The sequence below is a fragment of the Anoplolepis gracilipes genome, unplaced genomic scaffold, assembly GCF_047496725.1.
Source record: "Anoplolepis gracilipes unplaced genomic scaffold, ASM4749672v1 Contig19, whole genome shotgun sequence".
In the NCBI taxonomy this organism is placed as follows: Eukaryota; Metazoa; Arthropoda; class Insecta; order Hymenoptera; family Formicidae; genus Anoplolepis; species Anoplolepis gracilipes.
This window is the reverse complement of record NW_027328667.1, coordinates 2,201,634-2,212,770: the sequence shown is the minus strand read 5'-3', so window position 1 is coordinate 2,212,770 and position 11,137 is coordinate 2,201,634. Positions and strand designations below refer to the sequence as shown.

The window sequence follows — 11,137 nt, the reverse complement described above, 5'->3', positions numbered from 1 at the left end:
AGGATGTCCCCACCATCATAGAAGGGGAGAATACTCTGGAAGGAGTACCCGCCGGAACAGCGACAGCTGGGATGGTGGGCGAGACCGAGGTGAAGAAGGGAAACACAGAGGAGGACGAGGATACAAATCTCCTCACCCCAGATTACCCCCCTGAAGGAGAGGGTACAGGATGGGAAAGGGGTCCCGAAAGCCCCTCTTCTTTAAAGGGATCGGAGGCAGGCCCGAATCAAAATTTAAATAATAAATAAATGGTGGCTCGGGTCCTGCAGGCAAATCTCAACCACGCCCGTCAGGCGCAAGACTTGTTTGTGCACACTCTGGCGGAGCGTGGTTGTGGTTTGGGCATTGCTGCGGAGCCGTACCAGATCCCCGAGCACCCTTCGTGGGTGGGGGACGAGTTGGGCTCCGTAGCCCTTACATGGAGGGCGGATGCTCGCGCCTCACTTTCCGCCACATTGGTGGGCAAGGGCAAAGGGTGGGTGGCGGTCAGGTGGGGACCCGTTTTGGTCATCGGGGTCTACCTGCCGCCTAGTCTGGACCTCTCAGGATTTGCTGAGAGGTTGGACTCCCTTTCCGCTATCATCAGCGGGATTGGAGTGGGGCGGGTGGTAGTCTCTGGGGACTTTAACGCAAAATCGATGACGTGGGGTTCCCCGAGGACGGACCGCTGAGGTGTCGCGGTCGAAGAGTGGGCCGCGACACTGGATTTAAGGCTGCTGAACGAGGGAGGGATAAGCACCTGCGTACGGGAAAGGGGAGAGTCGGTGGTGGACCTTATCTGGGCCTCCCCAGCGACCCTCAACAAGGTGCTAGGGTGGAAGGTGGCCACGGAGGTCGAGACCTTGTCAGATCATAGGTACATAGTCTACGGCCTCGTGGTCACACCCGAGCAGGTGCTCCAGCGTCGACGGCTGAGAGAGACGACCTCTCCTAGGCGCTGGAGCACAAAGAAAATGAACGAGAACGCCTTTATGGCCTCGATCCTTTCGGCCACGTGGCTGGAGAGAGGAGAATCGGGAGAGGCCGATAGGGACATAGAGTAGGAAGTCGAGTGGATCCGGGGCGCCATGTCTGATGCATGTGACGCGTCAATGCCCCGGATCAAGGCTGGTCCGCAAGGCCGTAGAGCGGCGTACTGGTGGACCGGGGAGATCGCGGAATTGCGGCGGTCATCGGTCCATCAAAGGAGGAAATACGCCCGGGCCAAGAAGAAGGATAGGCCGGTAGAGGAAGTTAGAGGCCTCTACCAGGCGTACAGAGTGGCCAGGGACGCCCTACGCCTGGAAATAAAAAAAGCGAAAGCTAGGGCGTGGGACGAGCTCCTCTCGCACTTGGAAGAGAACCCTTGGGGACGGCCATACCAAATGGTGCTCGGGAAGCTTCGCAATAGAGGGCCACCGGCTACGGAGACCCTTTCCCCGGAAGCCCTGGACCGGGTGGTCGGAGGGCTCTTTCCTCAGTCTGAGGAGGAGGATACCCCCTTCCCCATCTTTGCGAGGGGAGGACCCGAATGGTCAGAGGACTGGCGGTCTCGGGGGAAGAAATGGAGAGTTGCAGGCGGAGACTCCGCGGCACCAAGGCCCCCGGACCCGATGGACTCCCTAGGAAGGCATGGGCTGGAGCCTTTGAGGTGATGGGTGGGCATCTTGCACACCTATACACGAAGTGCCTCAGACTGGGAGTCTTCCCCGAGAGGTGGAAGAGGGCCAATTTGGTCCTCTTGCACAAGAAAGGCAAGGATATGGAGACCCCCTTGTCATTCAGGCCCATATGTTTGCTCGACGAGGCTGGCAAAATCCTGGAGAGGATAGTCGCCAATCGCCTCGTCGAGCACCTGGAAAGCATCGGGCCGAACTTGGATGACCGGCAGTACGGCTTCCGCGGTGGAAGATCAACCGTGGACGCAGTACTGAGGGTGCGCGCCTTTGCGGAGGCCGCGGTGCGGGAGGGCAGGGTGGCGATCGGCGTGTCTCTTGACATCTCGAACGCCTTTAACACCCTGCCCTGGAGATGTATCCAAAGAGCCATGGCCCGCTTCGGCGTGCCGGGATACCTCCGCCGGATCATCCAATCGTACCTCAGCGACCGCTCCCTGCATTACACCAACAGGGACGCGGTAGAGGTTACGAGACGAGTGGGATGTGGAGTCCCACAGGGGTCGGTCCTCGGGCCACTCCTGTGGAACCTGGCCTTCGACGGGGTGGTAAGAACGGCCATCCGCCCCGGCTGCACGGTCGTCTGCTACGCGGACGATACGATCGTGTTAGCCGAGGGGGAAAACGGAAGGGAAGCCTCGGCCCTGGCCACGGTAGCGACGGCGTGTATTACGCGGGCTATCAGGGAGTTGGGCCTGAGGGTGGCGCCCCAGAAGACGGAGGCAATCATTTTCCGGCCAGGTGCTAGAGGTGTGCCGCCGAGCCTTTGGGTCATGGTAGAGGGGGTGGAGACGAAGGTGGAAAATACCTCTAAATATCTGGGGTTACTGCTGGACGGTGGGTGGCGCTTCGCCGCGCACTTTGCCCAGTTAGTTCCCCGCCTGGAGAAAGCAGCTGCCGCGCTGGGCCGTCTACTCCCGAACCTGGGAGGCCCTGACGGTCGAGTCAGGCGGCTGTATGGATGGACGGTTCACGCCATGATGCTGTACGGGGCACCCGTATGGGCCAAAGATATCAGCGGCAACCGGAGGACCTTGGGCATTTTGCACGGGGTCCAAAGGAAAATGGCATTACGGGTGGTACGTGCCTACCGTACAGTGTCGTTCGAAGCGGCGACTGCTTTGGCGGGGATTCCTCCCGTGGAGCTCCTCGCGAAAATGTACACCGATGTGTACCGACGCATGCGAGGGCTCCGGGAGGCGGGGCGGAACATCGTCCCCCGGGCGAGGATTGCGGTGAGGCGGCAGCACCATAGGAAGATGCTGGAACGGTGGAAGCAGCAGCTGCTCTCTCCGTCTGGCAGAGCTGCGGGGCGTAGGGTGGCTGAGGCCATAGGGCCTCACTTAGAGGCCTGGGTGGAAAAAAGGAAGGGGGGAATGACCTTCCGTATGACCCAAATGTTTACGGGGCACGGCTGCTTCGGCGAATATCTGGACCGTATTGGGAAGGAGACTACGGGCAAGTGCCACCACTGCACTGATCCCCTGGACTCGGCGCAGCACACCCTGGAGATGTGCCCTGTGTGGGTGGAAAGCCGGGCGGAATTGTCCACGGCCGTGGGAGAGGCATAGTGAAGGCTATGGCAGAAGGGGAGGACAAATGGAAAGCGGTGGCCTCCTTCTGTGGAGTAGTCATCAGCACAAAAGAGGAGGCGGAGCGAGAAAGAGAGAGAGAAGGACGAGAGAGACGCGGGGGGAGAGAAGGTGAGACCCCTCCTCCCTCTCCCGGGAATTTGGGCGAGAACCCCCAACATCAGACCCCCACCCTTGAAAGCCAACCACCACTAGTAAGTGGGCGGTCGGACCAGGGGGCCGGGGCAGGCAGTGGGGTGGACAAGGAAGTAGGACGAAGATGACGATGAAGGGGGAGACACGATTATCCCCCCCCCCATTACGTCTCTGGTGTGGGAGAGACGCAGAGCCGGAGGTGGGTAGGAAACGGACATTCCACCTCCGTCTACTGCAATCTGGGAAGGAGAAGACCCCGGCTGGTATCCCGGGGTCGTAATAGGGAAGGGACGCTCCTGCGAGTGCTCGTTGGACCCAGGTCCAAGCGTGTGTGTGTACGAGACGGGCAGGAGGAGGGATAGTGCCGATGGCGAGGCCCTCCTTTCTGCATAAACCGTCTGGGAAGGATACCCGGGGGGGTTTTAGTGGGCATTCCGGTGCTTCCTCTATAGCGCCGGCGAGTCCCACATACCCCGGCCAACCAATACCAGGCCGGGGATGCGTAAAGGCATTTCCCCCTCGTAACAAAAAAAAAAAAAAAAAAAAAAAAAAAAAAAAAAAAAAAAAGGTTAGATTCCTCCCCGATGATGCGCCACCTTGACGTGGTGGGGAGGCTCTGTCCCGAAGCCCCGGGAAACCGGAGTGGAGGGATAGTTAAGAGCGCATCTTTAGCCGGATTTCCTCTTGGACCCCGGCTCGGGCAGGATGCATAGCACCGGCATGCATACCTGGGTGTCGGACGCGTACGAATCGGTTCCTGCTACAGACGCGACGGTCGCGGCGGAAATGATGGTGAGCGCCACATAGTACGCCGGGGGCGAAAGCCCTTAAGCCGGAGCGTGGCTGGGCGGGGGTTGAGGAGTAACGAAGACACTACGCGAGGGCCTTAGCGCGCCCGCCTGAAGAGCGTCCTCCCTTCCGGAGGAGTCCTTATTATAGATGACACCGTATAAAACGTTACGTATATTTATATATAAATGGATTGATAGCTACAATTAGAATTATGTATATGTAAGCTTATACATACTTATACACAATGCCTGCAACATTTTATGTATAATTATTAATAATTATATATAAAATGGACAAATTTCGTATATTTTCGTATAAATTTGTATAATTAGATACGACTATTTTTGTCTGATTATATATAAAAATTTTTTACCGGGTTTATAACACAATATCAATATCTGATCGAATTCATGGTTTGTCACAAATGAACTAACGAGCATTTAACTGTAAATTTACAATACTTATATAAAAATGTAACTAATTTACGGAAGATAACGTTATGCTGCGTAATATTACAAAAATTTAGATATCTTCATAAAATTTTTTTAAATATTAATGATTAAATTATACATATATTAATATTAAATATTAATTTAAAGTAAATTAAAAACTCTATTTATTTTCTTTTTTTTTTATTTATTTTCATAAATACATATATATATTTTTATGTATAATTATATATAAAATATAAATATATATATGTTACGTCCAGGCCCGTAGAGAGGATGAGTCAGAGAAAGGGCGTAACAAGAACTGTTCCGATGTCAAAAGTCTTATCGACGAGTGACTCGGTCGAGCGAGCTGCAGGTTAGCAAACAAGTAAACGACGGGTGTCGTTATTACTCTGTTATGCGAACGTTCTCTCGGTGGTCCCTTTTTCGTAAGAGAATTGAATCTCTTTTACGCGGGACGGGACCTTATATGATCTTTTGCGTGGAGGGAGTGAGAGAGTTAAATAAGTTTACCGATCATTTTAATTTTTAGATTAATATTTATTCAATTAATTCTTACCATTTTACATATGATCTTATTAATATCGGCTTTAAAATTATTTGTATGAGTGTGTGCGTGTGTGTGTGTGTGTGTGTGTGGATCGCGGGTGTTACATAAGTACGGAGGTCATCAACCAGAAAAGAGGAGGAAAGAGTGCGATTCTAAAGATTTTATTCTGGTTGATATTTGTTACAATGGTTTATAATAAGAGGAAAAAAAATAATAATAAAGATTTACGAAAATGTAATATGTGTTACGGCGCGATTTCGCACACGGTCGTGTCGTCCGATCTATGGTCTCGGTTGGCTCGCGAGAATCGGCGGGTCGGTGCGATTTTAGGCATACTTAGTAAAAGAACAGGGTTGAATAAAGGAGAAAAGAGACGATGAGAAAAAAAAAACAAAACAAAAGAGAAGGAAATTAAACTTACTATTTAGGCAGATTTGTTGCGTTTTTTTTAGCTGCTGGTGTAGTTGTGGCTCCAGTTGTGGTCTTACTTGGCGGGTGGTCTTTGTTAAGCACTGACTCTAATAGATTTTAAGATGTAATCGGGACTCCCGCAGTGTAAAACGAATTGCTTGAATCAGCGAACGACCGAAAAATCTGTGCCGAATGAATCTGATGCTGTACTGTCGACTGATTTTAAATTTTTTGGTCTTCGTAATGCGCAAGTCTCCCCTTTTTATATTAAATCTTGAGGGCGTGTTAACAATTTGGGCGGGAGTATTTTTGAGATTTTGACGTGTAAAAAGCTATCGTTCGGTGAGATTCTTCTCCTCCTTATTTTTGATTGTTGCTGATTGGTGGGCTCTGTACGGCCTCTTAGGAAATTTGAAGATTCTTCATTTGGTTATCTCCTGGGATTATCCAGCTGTTTCTTTCCATTTATTTATTTAGGGGATCTCTCTATCGATCCTTTTCGGTCATTTCTTTGAACATCGATTTCAATGTTTAAAACATTTTTTTCGTTCCGCGGCCCTCTTATGACTGGTCGGGCAATTATTGCTTTATCTTTATAGGAGGTAAAGACGTGGAGCCGACAGTGCGTAGCGGCGTTATTTGTTTCTTTCTTAAGATTATGCAGCTGTGTTTGTCGATTTATTCATTTAGAGGATCTCACTATCGACCCTTTCCGGTCGTTTCTTTTAACATCGTTTTCAATATTTTAAAATATTTTTCGTCGCGCGATCCTTTTTATGATTAGTCGGGCGATTATTGCTTCATTTTCGTGGGAGGAAAAACGTGGAGCCGACAGTGCGTAGCGGCATTATTTGTTTCTTTCTTAAGATTATGCAGCTGTGTTTGCCTGTTTCGTTGTTTAGAGGATTTCGTTATTGATCCCTTCCGGTATTTGTTTAGATATCGTTTTTAGTAGGTCTAAACGTTATTTGATAATAACGGTTCTTTTCTATTGCGCGATCCGTTTTTTGTGACCGATCGGACGATTATTGTTCATTTCGTGGGAGGAAAAATGTGGAGCCGACAGGACGTAACACATATATATATATATATATATATATATATATGTTACGTCCGAAAGCAGACTCGTCTTCTTGCGACGCTCCTTTTTCTTTCAAACTTTTGACCGATCGATATATCAATTTTCTTATATAGCTGACACGGACGTAACAGTATATATAATTTTATATAATTATATATATATTGTATATATATTATATATATATATATATATATATAAAATGTTTTAAGAACCTGCCATTAAAATATTTACCAGTCATTTCGGGAAACCTTGTATGTATAATATATGTATGTATGTATGTATATATACACATATATAATATAAAAATAAAAAATAATTATTGACTTAATTATTACTATACTACTTAATAGCAACAGTAATGGTATTATTAGTGAATTATATAAAAGATTATTTTATTAACACATTTTTTTAATAATGGAAGTATATAATATTTAATTAATTATAAATGTAATTATATATATATATATATACATATGTGTCAAGAAATGACCAGCATCTCAGCTTTATAAGAAAATACCCGATTTTAGGGCAAAACAATTGTTTAAAAATTTGTTTAATTATTTTTATCATCAGAACTCTTTATGAAATTAATGTACATGACCAGAACTATACTAGACTGTTTTAAAATAAACAGAACTGTCGAAAATCGACCAGCATCTCAGCTTTATATTAAAAAATACGCGATTTTTGGAAAAATAATTGTTTAAAAATATTTTTAATTGTTTTTAACATGAGAACTCTTTATGAAATTAATGTACATGACCAAAACTATACTAGAACTGTCTTAAAATAAACAGAACTGTCGAAAATCGACCGGCATCTCACATTTATGTTCGAAAATATGAATTTTTTGGGTAAAATAATTGTTTAATCGTCAGAACTATTGACAGGACGTGTTTAGGCGATAGAACTCTTTTTATTCTTACTTCCCCGTAATCAGGTATTCGAAATATGGTGAGATGCTGTAAAGTGTTGTCGGAAGTTAGCATCTCATTTTTAAAAATTCGATTTTAATAATTAATTGGACGGAACTTTTGTTAAAACTTATCAGGAACTGTAGAACTATGCTGGATGCAAGTAAATATAAAGTTTATTTTTGAGATTCTAACATTTGAGATGCTAACTTCACACACCCAAGGACTGTCCGGCCAAGACCCCGAGCTGTTTGACTTGTGCAGGGCGCGGGCGGCCGTCCAACCATTTGATTGGACGGCAAGTCTGCCCCGTAACAAAACCTTAGCCGAAAAAACCGGCAAAGGAAGGGGGAGGGGCCGTGAGGACCAAACCCCCTGCCGTCCCCCTCTCCCCCAAAAAGAAAGAGAATATCCCGTTTGGATCGGCGTCCGCCCATCCTTACCCCGCAACCCCTGAGGTAGCTGTGCTACCCAAGTATAGAGAGGAAGTTACGGACGTCGATGCCAGAACTGGGAAGGAAAAAAGAAAAAGGTATGCGAGGGAGGACCCCGTATCCTTGACACAGGGAAACGCTTAAGAGGCCCAATCCCCACCTGTGAAGGTTAAGGTAGTAGAGGGCCCACGGGAGGAAGGAGGAAAAGGAAAAACACTTCTTCTCCCCTCTGTCCCCCTCCACCTTCCAACCCTGGAATCTGTAACAGAAGCGGCAACCACGTCGCCCTCACCCTCCCCCACCTATTGTCTACTTACCGATTATCCCCTAGATGGGGAGGGTTGGGGGAATCTCCAGGTGGGGACAGAAGATTCCTTGAAGGACCTGATCGCCTTTAATAACCAAAATGAAGGCTAAAATCTTTCAGGCCAAACTGAACCACTGCCGCAAGGCGCAGGACGTTTTTGTCCACAGCCTCGCAGCAGAGGGTTATGGCCTGGGGGTGGCCGATTTGGGTGCGGGACGATCGGGGCTCCGTGTCCATAACATGGAGACCGAGGACGGCGAATTCCGCTCTGGCCTCCATGTTAGAGAAAGAAGACGATTTGGTGGCCGTCCAGTGGGGGACCACCGTGGTGATGGGGTGTACGTTTTTTTTTTGACGCAGGAGAAATGCTTGATGCATACCACCACCCTCGGGAGAGGGATGGTGGTTATGTTGGACTCCCGGTGGTCCTGATCATATTGGACCACCGGACTACCAACTAAAACTCCTGCGGTGGCCTTCCGCGCGATGGAGGGGCAGGCAGGGACCCGGGACTCGCAGTTACATTACTTCGGTATCCCTGACTGTGGGTCCCCTTCGCGCTTAAGACTCGGCGACATTTGACTTTCGCTGAGTCTCCTTCCCAGATAGGACTGTTGATGTCCTACCTGATTTCTTCTATTTTTGTGAACGAGTGGGGCCACGCCGCCCGTTCACCTTCCTCTGGGACCCGACACAGGGCAATGCAGGCCCCCGCCTGCACTACCCAGGTCCCGAGGGAGAGACGCAACCGTCTCTAAAGCAGACGTTCGTCTCTGGTTGGGGGAACATCATTCCAGCCACCTTTCGTTGAGGTGTGGTTTTTATAGAGGGGCCTATTGGCCCCTCTCTTTTTTAATTCTCTCATTCGCGTTTAGCGACCATGAGGAGGGATCTTATTACCTCCTCGCCATCCTGTTTGTTACTAGGGGGGCTAATAAGGGGGAGGGGAGCACTTGGTGGAGACATCCAATCCCCAACCATGCCCCCCTCTAATGTCATCTTCTCCTTTGAGGAGAGGGCGACTGGATTGTCCCCCCTCAATTGCTCGTCAAGGCCTTAGCTTCATTGTCAGTGGGGGTAGCCGATGCAAGGAGGGACCCAAGCTCCCATCGGAGTCACTCTCCTTCTCCTGTTCCTCCTCGCTGCTGTCATCTACAACAGCCGCTGCAGCGGCCGCAATCGCCGCTTCTGCCGCCGCCTCTTCTTGTCGGCGTATGCGCTCGGCCGCCTCCTTCTGCGTCATAACTTGTTCGCAGAAGAAGGCAATCGCCTTCCAGGATCTCTCATCACCCAACATCTTTGTAACCATGGTTGGCAACGAGAGGTCGTTGCCAATCACTGAACAGAGATCACGGCGCAGCGTGTCCCACGCCGGACACTTCTCCAGCGTGTGCCGCGCCGTGTCTCTCACCTCCTTACAATGGTGGCAGGCCGTGGTACCTTCCTTGCCGATTCGATACAGGTACTCACCAAAGCACCCATGCCCGGTGAGCACCTGTGTCATCCTAAAGGATACCTCACCTCGGGCCCTGTCTAACCATTCTTGTAGACAGGGCCGGACGGCCTCAACGCGGGTTCTTTAACCCGCAGTCTTCGGGTCAGATAGGTGGGCACTCCATCTCTCCACCATAGACCGCTGGGCGTGGATCCGGATGGTCTTCTTGACCCTGGCTGGTAGAGGGCCATGACCCCTCCTGAGCCCCCTTTCCCAATTATACCGCTCCGCGTACATTGCGGTCAGGAACTCCAAGGGGGGCGAACCCGCCAGGACCGTGGCCGCCGCATGGGACACCGTGCGGTAGGCCCTTATCACCCTCACGGCCATGCTGCGCTGTATGCGTCGGAACTTGTCCTTTGCATAACGCATGGCCACGAGATCCGTCGCCCATATTGGGCATTCATACAGGGCCACCGCATTTACGGTGCCCATGTATATACGGCGGACTCAACCATCCGGTCCCCCAAGGTTTGGCAGGAGCCTACCCAACGCCGTGGAGAAGCGCTTCACCTTGGGGCAAGGACATTGAAGTGGTGTCCAAACTTCCACTCGCCGTCCAGTAGGAGACCGAGATATTTAAGCCGGTTCCCCACCGAGATAGAAGTATCTCCCACCCGGATATGAGTCCTTGGCGGTTTCCCAGAGGATTTACTGTGAAAGTAAAGAGCCTCGGTTTTTTGAGCCGCCACTCTAAGACCCATACCAGTGATGCTTTGTACCACAACTGCCACCGCTGTCTCGGCCTTGGCTGCTGTATCCCCCAGCTGCTCCCCGCGGCCACCACTAATGTGTCGTCTGCATAGCAGATGGCGTGGCAGCCACGAGGGAGAGGAAGGCAAAGGACTCGGTTGTATGTGAGATTCCACAGTAGGGGTCCTAAGACTGACCCCTGCGGAACCCCGCATCGAATTTCCCGTCGGCATTGGAGTCCGTCTTGTGTGACGAACTCCAGGCTCCTATCCCGGAAATATTGTCTATTGATGATCTCCACAAGGTAGGGAGGGACCCTGTATTGCAACAAGGCATCCATTACTCTATCCCAGGGCAGGGTGTTGAAGGCGTTTGCGATATCTAGTAATACCGCAAGTGCCACCCCGCCCCCTTCCACGGCTTCCTCCGTGAGGGACGTAACACGACTAATCGCATCCACAGTCGAACGTCCCTCGCGGAAGCCATATTGCTCCTCGTGGAGACCACCCTCTCGGGATATATGTCGAACAAGTCGTTTTGCAATGATCCTCTCAAAGATCTTGCTGACCTCGTCCAGCAGGCATATTGGTCTATATGCCGACGGGGTTCCTTCTTCCTTGCCTTCC

The 11,137-nt window shown here is 50.0% G+C and overlaps 2 protein-coding genes across 2 annotated transcripts; one reads left to right on the top strand and one right to left on the bottom strand.

Annotated features, from left to right (window-relative positions):
* The first annotated feature begins 248 nt into the window (after positions 1-248).
* On the top strand, positions 249-1,043 carry LOC140675530 (uncharacterized). The gene is made up of 2 exons (XM_072910125.1): positions 249-559; positions 713-1,043. The coding sequence occupies exons 1-2, from the start codon at positions 249-251 to the stop codon at positions 1,041-1,043; spliced, it is 642 nt and encodes a 213-aa protein (XP_072766226.1).
* An 8,859-nt stretch (positions 1,044-9,902) lies between these two features.
* LOC140675529 (uncharacterized) lies at positions 9,903-10,253 on the bottom strand. The gene has a single exon (XM_072910124.1). It carries the CDS (start codon positions 10,251-10,253, stop codon positions 9,903-9,905), a length of 351 nt encoding a protein of 116 aa, XP_072766225.1.
* Positions 10,254-11,137: the final 884 nt, after the last annotated feature.

Excerpts from the sequence above, each read along its gene's own strand:
- LOC140675529 (XM_072910124.1), bottom strand. The coding sequence starts at position 10,253 with ATGGGCACCGTAAATGCGGTGGCCCTGTATGAATGCCCAATATGGGCG.
- LOC140675530 (XM_072910125.1), top strand. The coding sequence starts at position 249 with ATGGTGGCTCGGGTCCTGCAGGCAAATCTCAACCACGCCCGTCAGGCG. Across the intron at positions 560-712 it reads CTCTCAGGATTTGCTGAGAG|GCTGCTGAACGAGGGAGGGA; the intron begins GTTGGACTCCCT and ends ACTGGATTTAAG.